At 42.9% G+C, this 25,094-nt stretch overlaps 1 protein-coding gene across 5 annotated transcripts in view; it reads left to right on the forward strand.

Moving 5' to 3' along the window:
* Nucleotides 1–25,094, forward strand: part of lama (lamina ancestor) — a 50,368-nt gene that overhangs the window by 21,707 nt on the left and 3,567 nt on the right. For all 5 annotated transcript variants that reach the window (XM_069329878.1, XM_045751571.2, XM_045751568.2 and 2 more), the window contains 4 exons: nucleotides 1,369–1,454; nucleotides 8,402–8,584; nucleotides 13,060–13,291; nucleotides 19,960–20,111. In XM_069329878.1, coding sequence (XP_069185979.1) covers nucleotides 1,369–1,454; nucleotides 8,402–8,584; nucleotides 13,060–13,291; nucleotides 19,960–20,111 — 653 coding nt within the window. The remainder of the gene's footprint in view (nucleotides 1–1,368; nucleotides 1,455–8,401; nucleotides 8,585–13,059; nucleotides 13,292–19,959; nucleotides 20,112–25,094) is intronic.

Below are 25,094 nucleotides of genomic sequence, written 5' to 3' on the forward strand. Positions count from 1 at the left end.
AGACATGCAACTAATGGCTTAAGGAATTAATAAACAAGAGCTATGAGAAGAGGCTAGATATGTTAAATATACCAAAGCTAGAACATAGAGGAAAAGAGGTTAAATGTTCACTATATATAAATACAGTAGTAGCAGGAATGGACAAAATTCGCAAAGAAGAATTAAAAAAACTGTAACTTCAAGAACAAGAGGACATATGTTCAGACAAAGGAAACAAAGGTGCTGAAAAACATTTTAAAGTTCACCTTTGCAAACAGAGTGGTAGACAGTTGGAATAAGTTAAGTGAGAAAGTGGTGGAGGCCAAAACTGTCAGTAGTTTCAAAGCGTTACATGACAAACAATACTGGGAAGATGGGATACCATGAGCATTGCCCCCATCCTGTAACTACTCTTTGGTAATTACACTTAGGTAGTTACTATTTGAGGCTTGTTGCCAAAAAGTTTAGTACAGTAGTTAGTGCTTAATTTAAATGTTGTTGTGGTCAGTTTCAACTTGTGCAGATGTTGAAATATTGCAGTTTCATAGTGCTGAGAGTAGCAGCAAGTGGCTATTTATCCTGTCCATGGCTACTGATGCCTCCCCTGTCTCTAGGTGATTGGGTTCAATGTTTGTTTGCTATTTGGGATCTCTCACAGCTAGTTTTTCAACCTGAATATGCATTCATAATTGCACAAAAGATAACTGTGTTTTAGGTGTAGCTATAACTTTTCCATGTTGTCTCTCTCTCCAGAGGTGCAGGGTGCATAACAGGCTTCATATCAGAATCTTTCTGAAACCTCAGTGCATCACATTTGATGTCTGAACGAATATTGACCTGGTGTCTTTTCTTATTATGCTATCTTGAGGTTATCTTGAGATGATTTCGGGGCTTTAGTGTCCCCGCGGCCCGGTCCTGGACCAGGCCTCCACCCCCAGGAAGCAGCCCGTGACAGCTGACTAACACCTAGGTACCTATTTACTGCTAGGTAACAGGGGCATAGGGTGAAAGAAACTCTGCCCATAGTTTCTCGCCGGCGCCTGGGATCGAACCCGATACCACAGGATCACAAGTCCAGCGTGCTGTCCGCTCGGCCGACCGGCTCCCTCGCTCGGCCGACCGGCTCCCGGTCGGCCGGGAGCGAGGCTGTATAAATTGCTGTATAAATTGATGGTTGGGGTTACACTTCATAACCTGACTGCTCTATACTGTCTATCATGTCATAAGACATAATATTACATCACCCCACAGTATTTGCACACCCTTCAATAAGCATATTTCATACCTCATAATTTAAGGATTAATTGAAAGTACATATCATACAGTAATATTTGACCTTAATCTTTTCGGGGGTAAGAATTTTGTCATTAAATTTCAGTTGTGTTACAGGTTGAATTGATCTTGGCACAGTTGAGTGGTCTCTCAGAAGGATACAATAAGACAGCTAAGAACCCCATGGAACCTGACTCCATTTTGTATGTTAATACCTGTAGTGTATATTCTTTCATTGTTCTGCAATATTTTCTGGGAGAACCCCTTATGTATTTTCTGTGAAATCCCTGGTGAGCCCACTAGGGCTCACCCAGACACTGACGTTTCATTACATTCAGCGCTGTTTTTTTTTTAGGTGAATGGTTAGGTAATGGATTAACTGAATTTTGTATTTAATTTGTAGAATTCCTCTTAAAGCTCTGTAATTATTTATTGTTATATTCATTTTGGTGACAAAAACATTATAGTAATTAAATATATATATTTGCATGAATGTAGTTTACAGTGGTTTGATGAGGAAGTGTGGTGCTGAATGTTGTGACAGCTTGGCAACAAATCGAGAGTTACTGTACAATTGTGCTGATGAATGTCAGTGTCATTGGAGATGGTCTGCAGTATATTCGGAGCACTGAACCACTCATGGAGTTAGACTGAAGATCCTGCATGTATAGCTGCCTTATGGCAGCATTATGAATGCCTGCCATTGCACCCACCTTACAGTGTTGATTCTAGTTCAGTGCCTTACTTTGGTCGACAAGAAGCTTGCTTAACATTTTGTGGTGTTATTGCGGATAATTTGAATAACTGCTCATTAGTGGTGTGTATGATTCCTGTAAGCATGGAATTCTTGGGGCCTTGTTATAGGTATCATTAGTGGTTGGTGAATAGGTTAATGGATGACATGTGAGATTATCCACTGTACTGCGCCACATTATAATATAACATTTGTGGTGTGCCAAAAATAAATTATTTGCAAAAAATTCTGTTCTTATATTGTACAAATGTGTTCTCTGATCATGGGAAACTAAATAAAAAAGCTTTGAATGTAATGAAAAGCCAGTTTCTGGTTGAGCCCCAGAGGCTCCCTGAAGCTATTCCATTGATGTAGTGATATATATATGTGTGTGTTTGTGTTTTCTGTAAACTGTAACACAATGTAATACAATTCATTAAATAAAGAAGACTAGGAGTGGTAGAAGAAGAAAATATTAAAGTGTTCAGTTAGAATCCACAAAGTCTTCTCTGAATACTCTTTGTTTTCTTCTTTGAGACTATGGATTCCTACAATTGCACCAGTGGTGGTACCCCTATACAGTATATTAAAACAGGTATATGTTTATTAAATGAAGTTTAGTATATTTAATTACTGTATAATTTCCATCCATCCAGTCCCCTCACCATCCATCCATCCATTCCCCTCACCATCCATCCATTCCACCTCACCATCCATCCATTCCCCCTCACCATCCATCCATCCATTCCCCTCACCATCTATCCATCCCCCTCGCCATCCATCCCCCTCACCATCCATCCTCCTCACCATTTATCCATCCATCCCCCTCACCATCTATCCATCCATCCCCCTCACCATCCATCCATCCAGTCCCCCTGCACCATCCAGCTAGGCCCTCCATGCATCTATCCATTTTATCCATCCATCCAGTCCCCCTCCACTGCTCCCTATCCATCCATTTAGTTCCCCCTCCATCCATCCATCCATCCATCCATCCATCCATCCATCCATCCATCCAGTTACCCCCACCATCCATCTGGTCCCCTCACCATCCATCCAGTCCCCTCACCATTCATCCATCCATCTGAAATTCCCAAGAAGAGAGAGCCCGCCTGACTCAGGTGGATTTTCCTTCCACACCGTAACCCCTCTCCTCCTCCCCACCTCTCCACCTCCCCACCTCTCCTCCTCCCCACCTCTCCTCCTCCCCACCTCTCCACCTCCCCAACATTGCCCCTCAAGCCAGCAATGACTCTTCATAAAGTAAAGTACAATTGAAAACAGTAAAACAAAATATTTATAATAATTACATGTACAGTGGGGCCTCCACTTACGATGGTAATCCATTCCCAGAAACGTATCATAAGTCGAAACAAATTTTCCCATAAGAAATAATGAGAATTGAATTAATCTGTTCCACACTCCCAAAAAAGTTAACTTCAAAGTAAATTTTATACCTAATTCACCCAAATCTTTAGTACTAAAGTATATACAAGTTATTGCTTACCTTTATTGATGATTCTTGTTGGCGTATGGAAGACTGAGGAGGAGGAGAGGTGTTAGTGTTTGGAAGGAGAGTCCCCTTCCATTATAACATCAGGAAGTGATTGTGTTTCTTTTCTGTGGGGAGCCTCTACGGCTCCCTGGAGTTTATCGGGCTAATGTATGTTATATTAGACCGGGACATTAGCTAAGGAATTCAGATCTACCAGGGACCAGCACCAGAACCTGGCCCCTTCAGAGAGGTTTTAGGGAGGAATGACCCCTGGAAAACCCCCTTGTGGTTGGGGTTTTCCTTATCTGCCATCGACCGGGATTAGGCACCCAGAAAGGTAGGCATAACAAAACAAACCCCACATGGTAAAAAACTAAAACAAAATATCGAACAGAAAGGTAGAAACTCCCTACAATCCCAAGGAAACAAGCAAAGAAGCAAGCATCACACTTTACTGCCGCGCCGATCGTGCGCACAGCCCTCCCCGCCCCGACAGGGGGAGGGGGGAGCCCCGGATCTACCGCGCTGGCTGCCTAGCTTCAATTCATAAGCTAATGTCAACCGGGATAGACGCTTCTCTGGCCTCAGTTTCCTAGGTGGTGTTTGCCTTGTGTGGCGTTCACTGCCGTGTGTTGTGTTGTGCGGTAGCCAGGAGTACCTCATCAGTGCCGGGGCTGCATCCGCTTAGGGGCTTCCTTCCCTAAGTGCCCTGTGAGTACTGCCCCTGCGTGACAGGGTTATCTTCCCTGGGGTGTTCGGGAACCATTCCCGTAGAGGTTCTTGCTGCTCGGCATTTGCCTCGCCCTTGGGGCCCTTGTTTGGCTCTGGGTAGGGACTGGTATTGTGCTGGTTAGGGCGTCAAGGTGTTGCGCGACCTGCCACCTAAACGGCGACCGGTTCCTGTTGCCTCTGGAGACGGTATACAGTACTTTTGCGGGGTTTTTCTTTTGTTTTTAATTTCATTTGTCTGGTGGGGGTCTGCCTAGTGTGGCTATAGTTCCACTGGTAGTGTTTGGTGGCCCTCTGCTAGGCCTCCGTGATTGTACATGTCGCAGGGGTTTTCAGTGCTATCCTCTACCCTCTTGTTATTTTTGGGTTTCTTAACCGGTTAGCAACGCCTTGCCCGGGCTTCCCGTACCAGTCAGCCTACGGGCCCTGGAAACCCCTGTCGGGGCTCGGTGGACTATTGAATGTGTCTTTCGGGTTCTAACCCAACTTGTACGGGATCGTTGGTTGCTGTGCCCTTGTCTCTGGGTGACAGTCGCCACTTTTACCTCCGTCAGTTGCCTGTTGGGTCACTGACACCTTGACCCGGAGTCTTGCGAGAGAGATTCTCTGCTTGTTCTCCAGTACTCTCCTGATGTTATTCCTGTTAATAATAATTGAGTCGCAACATGGTTTTATAAATGGCCGTTCATGTTTAACAAATTTGTTATCTTTTTATTCTAGCATTGTTGAGGCAGTTGATAGTGGTAAGGATTGCGATGTTGTATACCTTGACTTTAGCAAAGCTTTTGATACAGTGCCACATGAAAGGCTGATTAAAAAAATAGAGTCTCATGGTATTGGGGGTGCTATATTAAGCTGGATTAGGGCATGGCTATACCAAAGGAAACAGAGAGTTAGTATAAATGGAATCAAGTCAGAGTGGGAAAATGTTGTAAGTGGAGTGCCTCAAGGCTCTGTCCTGGGACCTCTGTTGTTTATAATATATATAAATGATTTAGATTCAGGTTTGAGTAGCAACATTTGCAAATTTGCTGATGATACGAAAATCGGTAGGGAAATTAATTCGGAGGAGGACTCACTATCACTTCAAGTTGATCTAGATAGGGTTTTGAAATGGTCAAAGGAATGGCAGATGCAGTTTAATGCTGATAAATGTAAAGTTCTGAGGTTAGGTAATGATGATAGAGTTACAAGATACGAGCTAGATGGTGTTGTGATTGCGAAGTCGGATTGCGAAAGGGATCTGGGAGTTATGATTAGTAAGAATTTAAAACAAAAGGATCAATGCATAAATGTTCGTAATAAGGCAAATCGGACACTTGGATTTATTAATCGCAGCGTTAGTAACAAGACACCTGGTGTGGTTCTCAAGCTATATCTTGCTCTAGTTAGGCCCCATTTAGATTATGCAGTTCAGTTTTGGTCGCCATATTATAGAATGGATATAAATTCACTTGAACGTGTCCAGCGTAGGATGACTAAGTTAATTCCCCAAATTAGAAATCTTTCATATGAAGAAAGATTAACAAAGCTTAAGTTGCATTCACTGGAAAGGCGAAGAGTTAGGGGTGACATGATAGAGGTTTACAAGTGGATGAATGGACATAACCGGGGGGATATTAATAGGGTATTAAAAGTATCAACACAGGACAGAACACGAAACAATGGATATAAATTGGATAAGTTTAGATTTAGGAAAGACTTGGGTAAATACTGGTTCAGTAACAGGGTTGTTGATTTGTGGAACCAATTGCCGCGTAACATTGTGGAGGTGGGGTCCCTCGATTGTTTCAAGCACGGGTTGGACAAGTATATGAGTGGGATTGGGTGGTTATAGAATAGGAGCTGCCTCGTATGGGCCAATAGGCCTTCTGCAGTTACCTTTGTTCTTATGTTATGTTCTGTTCAGAGTACAGGCGGCATCCGTGTTGCAAGCTAGGTTAGGTTGCTGCAACACGCTAGGTTGGTTTCCCCACTCGGATGCCCCGAGGTGGCCCTGTTTTGGTTAGGTGCTGTTCGCCCCTTTCCCTCCCTGTTCCCGACTCCGAACCGTCTGCGGGTTTCGGGGTCGGGGCGGGGTTTAGTTGGGGCCGAGACTCGGGCAGTTTTCGGGGGCTGCCCCGTTCGGGTTGGGGACAGAGGGTTTCGAACCTGTTCCACCTGCTAAGGCTTCTGGGTCTTACCAGTGGCCCTTTCTTGCTGCCTTTCCCATGGACTCTTCCTTTTCTTTAAGGGTGGAGGGCTTGGAGGACGGCTCTGCCCCGGGGCTGTGGGGGATGCCTGCTAGCAGTTCTGGGGCGGTTTGCCCCATCCAGTCTGCTTACTTCCCACTTTTGCTGGCGTGTTTTTGTATCTTTTGCGTCGGTGACAGCCCTCTGTTCTGGTGGCCATTTTTTTCTGCGGGTTTCCTGGCGTGGCCACCAGGGTGGCGTTGCGGTTTGTTTACATGCGCCTGGGTGTGCGAGCGAGCATCTTGGGTGAGTTTTTTCACCTTTTTTCAGGGGTTTTATTCTCCAGTTGTCGTTTCTTTGATTTTCTGGTGTTTTCTGCCCGTTTCCTGTTCCTCTGGGAACGTGTGAGTGTTGATTTTGCACCGGGTTTTCCATTTTGTCTGTTTTGGGTCTGGGCCCTTGGTTTGGGCTCAGTGTCCCTGGCTGTTATGCTTGCTCCCACACCTTGTCACTCGGTTTTCGGTCTGTTTTGACCGTTTCCCTGAGGGTTCTGTCTGGGGGCTGTGCTTTGCCTTTCTGTGGTGTATCTCCGCCGGCAAATGTGGTGGTTTGGGCTCCCCCCTGGTTCGATTCCAGGTTCCTTTGGGTTCTTTGGTTTCGTTCTGGAGGTTTCTTCCTCTTGGGCCCCCTTTGTGGGTTCAAGGGGCTTTGTTTCCTCGTGTGTGACCCGGTTCTGCCTTCTGGAGTTTTGGGGTCTTCCTGGCTTGCAGACTGATCTTTTTTGGTCTTGGCACGTGTTGTGGTCGTGTGGGATTTTGAGGTTTTGTTGTAGAGGTGGGCCTTTTGATGCAGTTTTGTGCCTTCTTCGCCTGGCCGGCGTGGTGCTCTCTGCCCACTGGTCGGCGGCTTGTAATTTTTTTTTCACGTGTATGTGTGTGTAATTACCTAAGTGTAGTTACAGAATGAGAGCTACGCTCGTGGTGTCCCGTCTTCTCAGCACACTTTGTCATATAACGCTTTGAAACTACTGACGGTCTTGGCCTCCACCACCTTCTCGCCTAACTTGTTTCAACCGTCTACCACTCTGTTTGCGAAAGTGAATTTTCTTATATTTCATCTGTGTTTATTCATCTGTGTTTAGCTAGTTTAAATCTATGACCTCTTGTTTTTAAAGTTCCAGGTCTCAGGAAATCTTCCCTATCGATTTTATCAATTCCTGTTACTATTTTGTATGTAGTAATCATATCACCCCTTTTTTCTTCTGTCTTCTAGTTTTGGCATATTTAATGCCTCTAACCTCTCCTCGTAGCTCTTGCCCTTCAGTTCTGGGAGCCACTTAGTAGCGTGTCTTTGCACCTTTTCCAGTTTGTTGATATGCTTCTTAATGACAATGTGATGTCTCACTACAGACAAGTGTTAAAAGGTAGGGAAAACAAGTATCAATAGACAGGTTTTAGCGAGACACAAGCAGTGAGCCACAACAAGGTCCTACTGGTGTGCCTGCAAGACGTAGGAGAGAGAGAGAGAGAATACCCCAGAAAAGTCCTCACTGCCTGATGTTATAATGGAAGGGGACTCTCCTTCCCAACACGAACACCTCTCCTCCCCCACTTCCTCACCTTCCATATGCCAACAATAAAGTCCTCAGTCCTCAATAAAGATAAGATATATATTCTGTATTGTAGTACAAAAAGAGTGGTACTGTATTCAGTATGAAATGTATTTTTAAGTTAATATTTTTGGGGGTATGGAACGGATTAATTCAATTTACATTATTTCTTATTTAAAAATTCATTTTGGTTTACGAATTTTTGGTGTACGACGCGTTTCTGGGAATGGATCGTAAACGAAGGTACCACTGTACAGTGCAATATTTGATTCCTAAATCATCAAATCATCAAAAATAGAGCTCTTATTTTTGTTAAATTTTCTTTATTGCATCATTAATTTTTCTGTTCCTTTTCTCAGCAGATTTGTGATGCAGTCCAGTATTTAAAGAAGAATACTTATGTTTAATTTCAGATGGTTAAATTTAATGGGTGATCTAGAGGATCTTGAAGAAGCCCTTAATTCCAGCATTCATAATATGAGCATAGAAGAATGGGTCAAGAGTGGTCTCGCTACTGGTGATGGCCACTGTTCGGCACTCATTAAGCTCCTTCCAGGCAACACTGATCTCTATGTTTCACATGTTACATGGAACACGTAAGTTAATTTTTTTTTTATTGTCTATGTTATCTTTATTATGATTGTTTAACCCTTAAACTGCAAAACACATCAATAGCTGTGGTAACTGTCATGGAATTGCGCAGCACAGCTATTGAATGTTGGAGTAACACGCAAGATTTAACAGTCCTGCGGCTACACGGGGTTCACATCAGCTTCCTTAGGGCCCTTGTGCAAATTCCTCCTCTAGCGACGCCATTAAAAAAATCGTGGGCAACATTCCCAGGTGTGAGAGCCTCAGTACTGACTGAGCAACCACTGTCGCACGCAGCATGAGCTAACAGCATTGCTGTTCAGCTTGTGACCACAGCATCGCCTAAAAATGTCAAAAATATATATAACTGCAATTATTTAGCGATGATAGTATTACAGAAGACCCATGACTGATAAAAAGGACCAGGGTTCTGATAATTGCAGGATTATTGTGATAATTAGCACTGTGCTGTATCGTGGGAGGAGTAATGCGAGATAGAGAAGGAGGGAGATAGCATCGTCTGCTGACTCTGTGTGGCCACCAGTTATTGTCTGCATTCACCATACCAGCTCAGTGGTTCTCTATGGTGAACACAAATGTAGATACTTATATACTGTATAACGTGTGTATTAGTGTAATAACAGCAAAAGGAGTATGTTGGGAGGAGCCATTTGGGTGACGGAGGTTGCAACGTCTGCATGACTTGTCATGCTGTGTAGAGGGTGGCCACTATGCTTTTTGGGCATCCTACAAGCTTAGTTGTACAGTTATGGTGAATAAAACACGTAGATACTTATATATAATATGACTATATAGTGTAATAACACCATAAACAGTATTGTTGGGGGAGAAATGTTAATGCATCTGGATTTAAACCAGTGAGAGAGCCAGCTGCCAGCTGACTGTGTGTGTGGCCTCTTATTGCCTGAACTCACCATACTAGCTTAGTTGTACAGTTATGGTGAGTAAAACATGTAGATACTTACATATAATGCCTGTATATAGTGAATATAAGCAAAAACAGTATGGTAGGAGAAGAATGTTGGCTAGTGAGGTGATGTTGAGGGAGGGAGTGGCGGCGAGTGGCTGGTGTGGCGACCACTCCTTGTTGCTTTTTGACTCACCATACCAACTCAGTGGTTCGTTATGGTGAACAAAACATGCAGATACTGTTCTTATACAGTGGAACCTCGAGTGACAAGCGGCTCCAGTTACGCGCATTTCAAGTAACGAGCAGGCCACTCGCAGAAAATATGTCTCAACTGTTGAGCTTTCCCTCGATTAACGAGCATTCCAGCTGGTTCTCGGACACCTCCGACGACAGTTTTGCTGTTGTTTCACAAGACGAGTTTTCCACATGACGAGCTCAGTGCCGGAACAGATTAAACTTGTTAATCGAGGCGCCACTGTATATAACCCGTGTATATAGTGTAATAACAGCAAAACTATTTGTTTATTGTTTTTTAACATAATAATTAAATCACTAATATGCACACCGTAATTTTCAGTATAACAATTGTTCACACATTTTATTATATAAATATATCACACTACACACTATTGACTAATATTACTGCAAAAAAATAAGAAAACAAAATCGGAGACATTGAAATAATTAAGTAATAATATCTTCATGGCAACTCCCGCCTGACAGCTTGGGTGGAGCAGACCTCCAATGCTTGTTCTGTCAACGCCTCTTTTCTGGGGGGAGCCCCGTCGGCTCCTCGGAGCTCTCCAGGCTGATATGAATCTATTAGCTTTCTGGCATCAGTCAAAGTGCATGGAATTCTTACCTATCTGGGACCACGAACCAGAACCTGGCCCCCTCAGGAAGGTAAGAGGAGCAATGGCCTATAGAAACCCCCGTGTGGTTGGGAGCATTCTATGTTTACCATCGACTGGGTCTGGCACCCAGAAAGGTAAGCACCCCAAAACAAACCCCTATTCTCGTAAAAATATTGCTACCGAAAGCTGAACGAGTGGACAGAACTCCCCCAAATGAAAATCAGCAAACGAGCATGACGTCACCATGTTGCCGCCCCGTTGCCTGCGCAACCTTCCTTCCCTCCCTGGGAAGAGGAAGGGGGGAGTCCCAGACCCCTTGCGCTGGCATTCTAACTGGCAGTTCTTGACTGATGTGATACTGGCAGGTGATGGCCTCTGGTTTATGCTTTGATTTCAGTTACTGTGACTTGTGGCGTGGTCTGTCTCTACAGGTGGTGTGTGAGCCAGGAGTAATATTCTACAGTACTCGGCCTGCATGCGCCTAGGGTTTCCTTCCCTAGGTGCCCTGTAAGTACTGCCCTTGGTACTTAGGGCCCCCTTCCACAAGTCACCTTGGGGCCTACCTCCACTGTGTCTTTTACTGCTCGGTACTTGGCCGCCCTTGGAGTCGGATGGGGTTTTTGTTGCCCTTGTTTACCTCTGGGTAGAAGGTAGTTTTCATCCCTGGTAGGGGCATAGGGTTCTGCACAGCTAGTTACCACCTGTTCTAGCAACTGGCTCTGTTCCACCTGGGTACGTTGTCCTTTTGCGGGGTTTTTTCTTTTGTTTTTGTTTTCCTACCTGGTGGGTGGGGTCTGCCTTTGGTTGGTTGCCCCCCTATCTACATTGGGGGGTCTTTCTGTATACATCTCTGTGTTCTTTGTGGTACTCCCTGCTAGGCCTCCGTGAGTGGACACATCCTGGGGATTCAGCTTTTAGAAATTTGCTCTGTAGTTTTGGGTACCGGTTCTCAATACCCTGCCTGGGCTTTCCTTAGCTTGTTAACAAGGGTAAGGTCCCTGAGACACCCCGTGGGGGCTCTATGATCTGATGGATGTGACCCTTGAGTTGTCTCTCACTTCGTGCGAGGTTGAAGGTTGCTCTGTCCCCTTGTCTCAGGGTGACAATCACCGGTTGTGCCTCCGCCAATCTGCTTGTTGGGTCGGTGATTCTTTTGACCCAGAGTCATGTGATGTTTGTTCTTTGTATGTGCTCCAGTTCACCCAAGCTACTGAACGTGATATCAGGGTGCAGGCAGCAGAGGCGTTGCATGCTCGGTTTAGGTTGCTGCAACGTGATAGGTTCGTTGCTTCCCGGATGCCCCGAGACTGGTTTATTTTGGTTATAGGGACCCTGTCTTGGGGATGAGTCACTGCAACTTTGGTTCCGTCTGCCCCTCCTTGTCCTTGCCCTTTGGTGGTTCATCCGGTAGACCTCCCCCCCACCTTGGTTTCCAGCTTCGAAACGTCTGAGGGTTTCGAAGTCGGGGCAGAGTTTAGTTGGTGTTGAGACTCGGGGGAGTACCCTTCTGGGGTGGCGGCGGAGGCATTCGAGCCTAGTCCTGCAGCCGGAGCTTTTGGGTCTGACCAGTGGGCCCTTCATTCCTGCTTTTTCGGCTACTCCTGCCTTTTCTTTAGAAGTGGGGGTTTGGAGGACAACTTGGCCCCGGATCCTTGGGGTGAAGTTCCTGGGGCTGGGGAGGGGTTGACTTTGGGGGCCTTGGGCTCCATTGGACCCCGCATGGGATTTTGTACCCTCAGAGTGGGGTTTGGTGCTTGAGAAAGTGATTGGCTAAGCTGGCTAAGCTCAGGTCTGTAGAGTATATTAAGGAAAACTTCCCATGTTTCTCTAATATGCATCAAATACATATTAAGTTGATATATGATAGAAACATTTCGATGTCTTTCATCAGATAATTTTCATGTTGAATTTGGAGAGAAAATTTAAAATATATAAAATATCAGTGTGCAAGTTTTGTTTTATAGTACAGTACCGTGCATGTCCATTTCTTGGAAGACTTCCTCAGTAACTCTGTGGTTTTACCTGAATTTACCTGAGATGCCATGTATCTACTGGTCTCAATAAGGAAAGGAAGCCAGCAACTTGTCAAAGATCCCCTCATTTGTTCTGATGATTTTATTGAACTGGATTTTGAAATTCAGCAGCATTAAATGTAGTGAAAAACCAATTTCTGGGTTAACCCCAGATGCTCTCTCCCACCCTCCCTTTCTCAGGGCATTGGTGTGTATCATCATCATAGAACTGAAGTTGGGGCAGGCCAGCTGGCCCTGTATGCCTCCCCCCTCCCACCAAACGATGGGGGAGGTGGGACAAACTAGCGTACTCTTCTCTCACAAAATTTTGGTGGTTTGTTTTCATTGTTTGGGGGAGTTCTTTTGGTTCTTTCCTGCAGTCTCATTTTAAACCATGTTTTGTCCATTTTGTTTCGATTAGGTTCGCCTACCTGTCTGGGTGCCTTTCCCTAGTTAATGGCAGTTATGATTAATTTTAAATGTAAAGTGTTCATAGGCCATCGCTCCCTGCGCCTCTCTGAGGGGACCAGGTTCTGGTTCGTGGTCCCTGGTAGGTGAATAGAACTCCATGACTGATGGCACCTTATAGTATGGCACTTAATCAGTGTTTGTTAGTTTCAGGGAGCCTCTGGAGCTCAACCAGAAATGGGTGTTTCATTACATTCAATGTTGGTTTTTTACAGGTATCAGTCCATGTTGAGAGTTCTGAAAAAATACATTTTCCCATTCCGCCGAACTGGATCATCAGGACCACAAGATGTAAATCCTGGCCACACGGTTACATTTCCATCATATCCTGGTTTGCTGTTTTCAGGAGATGACTTTTATATACTCTCATCTGGCCTTGTCACCTTAGAGACTACTATTGGCAACAATAACCCAGCACTATGGAAGAATATTACAGCAACTGGAGAGGTATGTCCCGAGACTGTACATGCAGCCTATTATATTCTTTTCCTGTTGAAACCACTTCCATCCATAGCTACAAGAGCAATTATGACAATGTCAAGAAGTTAAAATGCATCAACTATAACTAGCTGACAAGTCAGCACAGCAGTGATGGTGTTTTGAGAACATATGATTCATTATGGAACATAATTCAGTATTTTCATAAGCTGTTGATACATTATAGTAGAATTTATTTGTTAAAATGTAGCTACATAGGTATTAAGGTTACTTGTATAAATAAAAGTACAATTGTCAAGTTCATAACACATGCAGTGTTTTCTACAAGACTGAAGCTCAAATTCTTCTTCTTCACAAAACAGTGGAACCTCGGTTGACGACGTCAAATTCGTTGTAAAATTTTAATTGGTACATGACAGTTTACTTGGAAGACGACGTCTGTTTGTACGAGTATGGGGTTGAACGAGCGTGTGGTGCTGGGGGAGAGGCACTCTCAGTTTGTTTACAAGTCTATCGCGTGTAGTGACGACTGTGGCCACGCTTGAATGCTTTGTTAAGAATTTCATTGTTTGCCTGCTTTTTTTTTTTTTTTAAATAAAAGTTCTTATTATATATCTTGCTATTGAAAGATATAGAAGAAAAGTCAGTGGTAAAGTTCAACCTAAGAAAATAGTTGTGAGAAAGACGATAGAGTAAAAACAAAGATGTCTCACTACAGAAGTGTTAAAACATAGGGAAAAACAAATGTCTTTAGATTCTCTGGCACCAGAGAAGTCTTAACAAACAACACAGAAATCATCGATAGATACAGCGATAGCAGGCGGCTTGACATCTGCGAGGCACTACACATCAAAAAGTCAACACCAGCAATCAACAGTCAATTAATGCACAACTATATTCTACCCACTTCAAGACTCCGTACCAATATTGAAGCATCAAGAGGAAGTATAGGCCAATAGGCCCTTTGCAGTTACTTCCATTCTTCCCTTTCACTTATCCAATTTACACCCATTGAACCGTGTTCTGTCTTGTGTTGTCAAAAGTTTGTTCACCTCATCCAAAACTGATTCAACATATCACCTCACCCAATTGCGAGTATATAAGACAAGCTGTTTAGCATTAGAATTAGTAAAACTCTGTTAAGTGTTTTCAGGTTACAGTTGTGTGTGTGTAAACTAAAGTCTTTGAAAATGTAATACGTTATTACGAAACGCATTCAAGTGTCGCATCAGACTAGAAATAAAAATGAATTTTGGAGAATTGATTTTTCAATTACCATCGACAGTAAAAAGAAACATAAGAAATATTGAGAAAATTCGTGTTAGAATTATTAATCTTACTTTTTCGGTCATATTTAATAACATATGTTTACAAGAAATACTGCTACCAAAATATGCTAATATATATATATATATATATATATATATATATATATATATATATATATATATATATATATATATATATATATATTTATATATATTATATATTATATAATAAATATTTATATTATATACTGTATATGTATATATATATATATATATATGCGAACAAGCCTGAATGGTCCCCAGGACTATATGCGAATGAAAACTCACACCCCAGAAGTGACTCGAACCCATACTCCCAGAAGCAACGCAACTGGTAACTACAGGGCGCCTTAATCCGCTTGACCATCACGGCCGTCAAAAGGAAGTGATAGCCGAGGCTATTTGAGCCACTTCCCCGACGGCAACTCGGATGGTAATCTTGGGCATAGCATTTCACCAAATCACCTCATTCTTTGGGGCACATGTGAGGAACACAAATGCGAACAAGCCTGAATGGTCCCCAGGACTATATGCGAATGAAAACTCACACCCCAGAAGTGACTCGAACCCATACTCCCAGAAGCAACGCAACTGGTAACTACAGGGCGCCTTAATCCGCTTGACCATCACGGCCGTCAAAAGGAAGTGATAGCCGAGGCTATTTGAGCCACTTCCCCGACGGCAACTCGGATGGTAATCTTGGGCATAGCATTTCACCAAATCACCTCATTCTTTGGGGCACACGTGAGGAACACAAATGCGAACAAGCCTGAATGGTCCCCAGGACTATATGCGAATGAAAACTCACACCCCAGAAGTGACTCGAACCCATACTCCCAGAAGCAACGCAACTGGTAACTACAGGGCGCCTTAATCCGCTTGACCATCACGGCCGTCAAAAGGAAGTGATAGCCGAGGCTATTTGAGCCACTTCCCCGACGGCAACTCGGATGGTAATCTTGGGCATAGCATTTCACCAAATCACCTCATTCTTTGGGGCACACGTGAGGAACACAAATGCGAACAAGCCTGAATGGTCCCCAGGACTATATGCGAATGAAAACTCACACCCCAGAAGTGACTCGAACCCATACTCCCAGAAGCAACGCAACTGGTAACTACAGGGCGCCTTAATCCGCTTGACCATCACGGCCGTCAAAAGGAAGTGATAGCCGAGGCTATTTGAGCCACTTCCCCGACGGCAACTCGGATGGTAATCTTGGGCATAGCATTTCACCAAATCACCTCATTCTTTGGGGCACACGTGAGGAACACAAATGCGAACAAGCCTGAATGGTCCCCAGGACTATATGCGAATGAAAACTCACACCCCAGAAGTGACTCGAACCCATACTCCCAGAAGCAACGCAACTGGTAACTACAGGGCGCCTTAATCCGCTTGACCATCACGGCCGTCAAAAGGAAGTGATAGCCGAGGCTATTTGAGCCACTTCCCCGACGGCAACTCGGATGGTAATCTTGGGCATAGCATTTCACCAAATCACCTCATTCTTTGGGGCACACGTGAGGAACACAAATGCGAACAAGCCTGAATGGTCCCCAGGACTATATGCGAATGAAAACTCACACCCCAGAAGTGACTCGAACCCATACTCCCAGAAGCAACGCAACTGGTAACTACAGGGCGCCTTAATCCGCTTGACCATCACGGCCGTCAAAAGGAAGTGATAGCCGAGGCTATTTGAGCCACTTCCCCGACGGCAACTCGGATGGTAATCTTGGGCATAGCATTTCACCAAATCACCTCATTCTTTGGGGCACACGTGAGGAACACAAATGCGAACAAGCCTGAATGGTCCCCAGGACTATATGCGAATGAAAACTCACACCCCAGAAGTGACTCGAACCCATACTCCCAGAAGCAACGCAACTGGTAACTACAGGGCGCCTTAATCCGCTTGACCATCACGGCCGTCAAAAGGAAGTGATAGCCGAGGCTATTTGAGCCACTTCCCCGACGGCAACTCGGATGGTAATCTTGGGCATAGCATTTCACCAAATCACCTCATTCATGCTAATATATATATATATATATATATATATATATATATATATATATATATATATATATATATATATATATATATATATATATATATATGGGGACCATTCAGGCTTGTTCGCATTTGTGTTCCTCATGTGTGCCCCAAAGAATGAGGTGATTTGGTGAAATGCTATGCCCAAGATTACCATCCGAGTTGCCGTCGGGGAAGTGGCTCAAATAGCCTCGGCTATCACTTCCTTTTGACGGCCGTGATGGTCAAGCGGATTAAGGCGCCCTGTAGTTACCAGTTGCGTTGCTTCTGGGAGTATGGGTTCGAGTCACTTCTGGGGTGTGAGTTTTCATTCGCATATAGTCCTGGGGACCATTCAGGCTTGTTCGCATTTGTGTTCCTCACGTGTGCCCCAAAGAATGAGGTGATTTGGTGAAATGCTATGCCCAAGATTACCATCCGAGTTGCCGTCGGGGAAGTGGCTCAAATAGCCTCGGCTATCACTTCCTTTTGACGGCCGTGATGGTCAAGCGGATTAAGGCGCCCTGTAGTTACCAGTTGCGTTGCTTCTGGGAGTATGGGTTCGAGTCACTTCTGGGGTGTGAGTTTTCATTCGCATATAGTCCTGGGGACCATTCAGGCTTGTTCGCATTTGTGTTCCTCACGTGTGCCCCAAAGAATGAGGTGATTTGGTGAAATGCTATGCCCAAGATTACCATCCGAGTTGCCGTCGGGGAAGTGGCTCAAATAGCCTCGGCTATCACTTCCTTTTGACGGCCGTGATGGTCAAGCGGATTAAGGCGCCCTGTAGTTACCAGTTGCGTTGCTTCTGGGAGTATGGGTTCGAGTCACTTCTGGGGTGTGAGTTTTCATTCGCATATAGTCCTGGGGACCATTCAGGCTTGTTCGCATTTGTGTTCCTCACGTGTGCCCCAAAGAATGAGGTGATTTGGTGAAATGCTATGCCCAAGATTACCATCCGAGTTGCCGTCGGGGAAGTGGCTCAAATAGCCTCGGCTATCACTTCCTTTTGACGGCCGTGATGGTCAAGCGGATTAAGGCGCCCTGTAGTTACCAGTTGCGTTGCTTCTGGGAGTATGGGTTCGAGTCACTTCTGGGGTGTGAGTTTTCATTCGCATATAGTCCTGGGGACCATTCAGGCTTGTTCGCATTTGTGTTCCTCACGTGTGCCCCAAAGAATGAGGTGATTTGGTGAAATGCTATGCCCAAGATTACCATCCGAGTTGCCGTCGGGGAAGTGGCTCAAATAGCCTCGGCTATCACTTCCTTTTGACGGCCGTGATGGTCAAGCGGATTAAGGCGCCCTGTAGTTACCAGTTGCGTTGCTTCTGGGAGTATGGGTTCGAGTCACTTCTGGGGTGTGAGTTTTCATTCGCATATAGTCCTGGGGACCATTCAGGCTTGTTCGCATTTGTGTTCCTCACGTGTGCCCCAAAGAATGAGGTGATTTGGTGAAATGCTATGCCCAAGATTACCATCCGAGTTGCCGTCGGGGAAGTGGCTCAAATAGCCTCGGCTATCACTTCCTTTTGACGGCCGTGATGGTCAAGCGGATTAAGGCGCCCTGTAGTTACCAGTTGCGTTGCTTCTGGGAGTATGGGTTCGAGTCACTTCTGGGGTGTGAGTTTTCATTCGCATATAGTCCTGGGGACCATTCAGGCTTGTTCGCATTTGTGTTCCTCACGTGTGCCCCAAAGAATGAGGTGATTTGGTGAAATGCTATGCCCAAGATTACCATCCGAGTTGCCGTCGGGGAAGTGGCTCAAATAGCCTCGGCTATCACTTCCTTTTGACGGCCGTGATGGTCAAGCGGATTAAGGCGCCCTGTAGTTACCAGTTGCGTTGCTTCTGGGAGTATGGGTTCGAGTCACTTCTGGGGTGTGAGTTTTCATTCATATATATATATATATATATATATATATATATATATATATATATGAAAATATATATATATATATATATATATATATATATATATATATATATATATATATATATATATATATATATATATATATATATATATATATATTATTAATATACGACATACTTGCATACACCACAAGTCGATTGTATTAAGAAAACTCTTCCTCATGAAAGGGTTTGACTCTTAGACCCCCAGGAGCTGAAAAGCCACTGGCGAGTCCAGTACTCTGACCACCTGACCACATTGACTATTCAAAAATCATTGACCATGTCCCCAACAACCGATTGCACTTAGTGGTCACAGATCACAGTTCAATTTCATCAAATCAATTCACTTATCTAAGGAAAATGCAAGCTTCAAATGTACGACATACTTGCGTTTATAAACCACAAGTCAATTAATTGTATTATGAAAACTCTTCCTTATGAAAGGGTTCGAGCCTTAGATCCCCAGGAGCTGAAAACCCACTGGCGAGTCATTGGGTTGTAAACCCATGGAGCCGCCTAACTGCTGAAGCCATAAATGTTAAAACTCTTCTAAACTTTAAAATCCAGCTTGAAAAATTCATTAGCACAAATGGGGGATCTTTGACAAGCTGCTGGGTAACTGTCCTCATCGAGGCTACTAATGTTAGTGGGCCTCGGGTAAATTAAATCACTACACATCCTCTCAAATGTACTCTACATATATAAATCATTAAAGTGCTATGATAATCCCTACCTCAAGTGTTTCCTAGTGTTGTAACAGAACCCGTGGGCACCACACTAGAAACAAATATCTATTTGACATTCCAAGTGTGACATTACCAAAGTAGAAATGCTCTGCAAATTAAGGGTCCCAAAAGTCGAATATTCACATCAAAGACTGTCCTTCTCTTAACCAGTTTAAAAGAAAACTAAGAATTACCTGAGAAACTCTTATGTAACTTACATTTCTTCCTAAATGTCACCCTATGTTTTGCTGTTATTGAACATTAATTACTGAACCTGTACTGCTGCTGTTATCTACCATGTCAAAATTTAATACAAAATTGTATATCATTTTGTTTATTCTATTAAGTTAGTGCAGTATCTGTTATTGTGTTGCAATTTTTGCCAATCCAATCATCACTTAATAATTGTAATTTTATTTATGTCCCTACTTCTATTCACTATTGTGTTTTTTTTTTTTATCCCATTTAGTTTTAAGTTATTAAAATTTTTCCCACATTATACCCAAAACTTTGTGTATTAGTGGTTTTAGGCATAGTATTTGCCTTAACTATGGATCCTACAATCTGCATGTTCCCTATATATGTATGCATATTATGTACTTTTGCCTAAATAATATACTACTAGTATTATTATTATTATTAGTATCAATGTTATTGTTATCTATTTTTATTATAGAGATACATTTCTTCAACAGCTGTTGGAGTGGATTCGTACAATTGTGGCCAACCGTGTAGGTGAGAATGGAAGGAGCTGGACAGATGTGTTCTCCATGCATAATAGTGGCACTTACAACAACCAGTGGATGGTAGTCGACTATAACCTCTTCAAACCTGGAAAGCATATCACGTAAATAAATTATAGAATTGAAATATTTTTGAATTTTAATACTGTATTGGGTTTTCAATATAAAGTATTATGTATTGAGTTTAGTGACATTTAATTAAAGAATGGCACACTTGCAGGAATCTTTTGCAGATCTGCAGTGTTAAAATGCATATAAAATATAATATAAAATGCATATAAATATATATAATATATTGCATATAAAATGTGATCAATTCCTGGGACATTCCTTCAGTTACCAGAAATGTCTCTGGCTAGATTACACATTGGCCACACAAGAGTAAAAGAGGCAGCATGCTCGCCAGCAATTTTGGCAAGGTTGACTCTGCCAAGGTTAGGTAAACTGGGCACTGATTTTTAACTGTTCAACAAGCAGTAATTAGGTATTTTGTTGTAAATCAATTGGTACCTGGATGGGTTCTGATAGTTTTTCTACTCCCCAAGCCTTGTCCAGGGACAGGCTTGACTCGAGAGCTTGGTTCAACAGGCTGTTGCTTGGAGCGGCCTGCAGGCCCAAATATCCACCACTGCCCGGTTAGTCCGGCGCTTTTTGAAGAAAACTATCTAGATTTCTCTTGAAGACGTCCACGTTTGTTCCGGCTGGCAGGTTGTGAGCCAGGATAAACCTAGTAAGGCATGGGAAGGCTCTAAATCTGCTAACAGGAGTTAGAAGTAGTCCATGCATTTACTTTTAAATAAAATTTTTCTCTCCTGAGAATTTACCTGAGGGCCACTATCTCTCTAGTGGCCTCAACGAGAACAAGAAGTGGGCAGTTCATTAAAGGTCCACCAATTTGCCCTGATGATTTTATCGAGCTGGATTTTAAAATTCAGTGGCGTTTTGGCATTTACGGCTTCGGTGAGTTGGCGGTTCTATGGGCTTATAACCCTAAGCTTGAAAAAAGCATCTGTTTTCTGACGTACATTGATGCTTGTTGAGCTTTAAACCATTGTTCCATGTTTGTGTTACATATAAGCTTTTAATCAAGTTTTCTGTATCAATATCCTTCAAATTGTTCAGTATTTTAAGTTTTGATGAGATCAGCCCTGTCATGTCAAGTTTTCAGCATTGTTAGCCCTGTGGCCCGCAAGCATTCCTGGTTTGAAAGTCAACTTACCTAATTCTGGAATGATTTTTGTCACTGGTGTTGAATTTTCTCCAAAACAGATGTCTTACTGAAAATGAGGTCTCCATTCTTGGATGCAATAATCCAAGTGGGGCGCACCAGAGCTTTAGGGTCCTGGTAGTACAGTTGGGTTTGTTCTTTGCGCACAATCGAAAATTCTGAGTTCGAATCCTGGTCGGGACAGAAATGTTTGGCCACATTTCTTTTCACCTAATGGAACTGTTCTAATGATAATTAGGTACTCAGGAGTTAAGTCAGCTTGTTGTGGGGATGCATCCTGGGCGGGGTCAGTAATTCAACCTTGGGGAACCTAGATATGCCTGGTTAATACCTGGTTGATAGGGTTCTGGGAGTTCTACTCGCCAAGCCCGGCCTGAGGCCAGGCTTGACCTACGTGAGTTTGGTCCACCAGGCTGTTGCTTGCAGCGGCCCACAGGCCCACATATCCACCACAGCCTGGTTGGTCCGACACCCCTTAGAGAAAATGATCTAGTTTTCTCTGGAAGATGTCCACAGTTGTTCCGGCAATATTTCTTATGCTCGCTGGGAGGATGTTGAACAACCGTGGTCCTCTGATGTTTATAATGTTCTCTGATTGTGCCTATGGCACCCCTGCTCTTCACTGCTTCTATTCTGCATTTTCTTCCATGTCGTTCACTCTAGTATGTTGTTATTTTACTGTGTAGATTTGGTACTTGGCCCTCCAGTATCTTCCACGTGTATATTATTTGATATCTCTCTCATCTTCTTTCCAGTGAGTACATTTGGAGAGCTTTGAGACAATCCCAATAATTTAGGTGCTTTATTGCATCTATATATGCCGTATATGTTCTCTGTATTCCCTCTATTTCAGCAATCTCTCCTGCTCTGAAGAGTGAAGTGAGTACTGAGCAGTACTCAAGACGGGACAGTACAAGTGATTTGTATAGTACAACCATTGTGATGGGATCCCTGGATTTGGAAGTTCTCGTAATCCATCCGATCATTTTTCTGGCTGACGCAATATTTGCTTGGTTATGCTCCCTAAACTTTAGGTCGTCAGACATCATTATTCCCAAATCCTTTACATGCTGCTTTCCTACTATGGGCACATTTAATTGTGTTTTGTACCCTGTATTATGTTTAAGGTCCTCATTTTTACTGTACCTTAGTACCTGGAATTTATCACTGTTAAACATGTTATTTTCTGTTGCCCAGTCGAAAACTTTATTAATATCCGCTTGAAGTTTTTCAATGTCTTCGGCCGAGGTAATTTTCATGCTGTTTTTTGTGTCATCTGCAAAGGATGAAACGAAGCTGTGACTTGTATTTTTGTCTATGTCTGATATGAGAATAAGGAAAAGCAATGGTGCAAGGACTGTACCCTGAGGTACAGAGCTTTTAACTGTGCTTGGACTCGATTTTATATGATTGACTGTTACTCATCGTGTCTTGTTTGACAGAAAACTAAGTATCCAGCGTCCTACTTTACCGGTTATTCCCATTGACCTCATTTTGTGTGATATCACTCCATGGTCACATTTATCGAAAGTCTTTGCGAAGTCCGTGTACCACATCAGCATTCTGTTTTTCTTCTAATGACTCAGTGACTTTGTCGTAGTGATCAAGTAGCTGTGAGAGGCATGATCTTCCTGCTCTAAATCCATGTTGGCCTGGATTGGTTTCCATGAATCTAATACTTTTATTATGTGGGACGTTAGTGCAACTGGTCTATAATTCTTTGCCAATGTTTTGCTCCCTCCCTCCCTTGTGTAGAGGGGCTATGTCTGCTACTTTAAGTACATCTGATATCTCCCTTATGTCCAAGCTCTTCCTCCACACTATACTGAGTGCCTGTGCTACCGGTACCTTGAATTTCTTTATAAATATTGAATTCCATGAATCTGGACCCAGAGCTGAATGCATGGGCATGTTTTTCAATTTCTCTTTCAAAATCTAGTATGCTTGTGTTGATATCAGTTATATTTACAGGGGTTTGGATATCACACAAAGAAATTGTCTGCATCTTCCACTCTCATGTTTATTGGAGTGCTAAACATGTCCTCATACTGCTTTTTTAGGATTTCACCAATTTCTTTGTCATCCTCCATGTCTGCCTTTCTTCAGTCTGATATGAGTGTTTCAATTTCCACTGGATTTCTTCAATCTCCCTATTTAAATTATTCCTTCTTTGACGGGAAAGTCTTGTCTGTTTAAGCATTTCCGTTATTTTTTTCCTTCTTTTATAGTGTCGTCTGCATTCTCTTTCTACGTTGGACCTTTTTCTGGCTTTCTTCAAAGGAACATGTTTCAAACAGACTTGATATGCTTCCAAAGTCAGTTTTTCAATTCCTTCTGTAGGACTTGTATTACTTAGAACAGTTTACCATGGAATGTTTGTAAGTTTCATGTTTATTTTCTACCAGTCTATCCTTTTATTAATAAAATTGAATTTGCTGAACTTTACCTCTCGTTTGATCAACGTTTTAGGTCTGTTCTGAGTATTAATGGTAGTTTGCACTTCATTGAGCTTGTGATCAGAGTATGCGGTATCTGATATCGTAATGTCCCTGATTATGTCTTCATTGTTTGTAAAGACCAGATCTAGAATATTTTCATTTCTCATTGGCTCTGATATCTGCTGGTTGAGTGAAAATTTGTCACAGAATCTAAGCAGTTCTCTAATCTGTGGTTGGTTATGTCCCGATAGATTTCCTGGTATAATATTATTGTTTGCTGTTCTCTATCTTAGACTAGGCAAGTTGAAGTCACCTAGGAAGATAATATCAGGTATCAGATTCTCCAAATTATCAAGATTGATAAAGATTAAGCCACCCAAGAGGTGGCACGGGCACGAATAGCCCGTAAAATTTATCAAGGCTGTTCACTATTTTGTTTATCTGTTCTGCGAATTCGTCGGCTGTTGCATCTGGCGGTTTGTATATTAGAATAATAACTAAGTTTATTTTCCTTATTTTTTTTGCTCCTAGTACCTCTAGTTAAGGAGCCGGTCGGCCGAGCGGACAGCACGCTGGACTCGTGATCCTGTGGTCCTGGGTTCGATCCCAGGCGCCGGCGAGAAACATTGGGCAGAGTTTCTTTCACCTCTATGCCCCTGTTACCTAGCAGTAAAATAGGTACCTGGGTGTTAGTCAGCTGTCACGGGCTGCTTCCTGGGGGTGGAGGCCTGGTCGAGGACCAGGCCACGGGGACACTAAAAAGCCCCGAAATCATCTCAAGATAACCTCTACCACCTCATTTGTACAACCCATCCTCCGAATTGATAGTACGATTTAATACTAAGTGTAATAAGTACATTTCCTTACTGTCATACACAGTACATAATGGCACTTATGGGGCTGTTACATCTACCTCCCCATTTATTCTCCTCATTTTCTGTTAAGACACTCCAAATTTTAGGATGAAGTTTTAAAACTTCAAATTGCTATACACAAGTTTTAAATATCAGGAATTTCTTTTTCAGTTTTATTAAACAATAGAGATTTTATACAAAATTGGAAAATATCCAGAGTTACTTTACAATTTATTGCTATATTTTAGTTTTGTTTTATAAAACTATAATATCAATATAGCTATAGGTTCAGTACTAATTGTAATTAAGAAGCAATAAAATTATCATTTTCAAAAACTAAGATGGTTAGGCGAGGTCGTGGTTTTCTATTCAGTTTTTCAGGTAAACTCAAATATTCACAATATATTTGACAGTACGATTTAATACTAAGTGAAAATAAGTACAATTCCTGACTGCTGTGAATAGTACATAATTGCACTTATTTGTGCTCTTACATTTACCTCCCCATTTTTGGAGGACGGGCTGCATTTGTAATGTTAAGGAGCGCCGAGCATACAAGGTCTTTCC

Source organism: Procambarus clarkii, chromosome 23, assembly GCF_040958095.1.
Source record: "Procambarus clarkii isolate CNS0578487 chromosome 23, FALCON_Pclarkii_2.0, whole genome shotgun sequence".
NCBI classification, from domain to species: domain Eukaryota; kingdom Metazoa; phylum Arthropoda; class Malacostraca; order Decapoda; family Cambaridae; genus Procambarus; species Procambarus clarkii.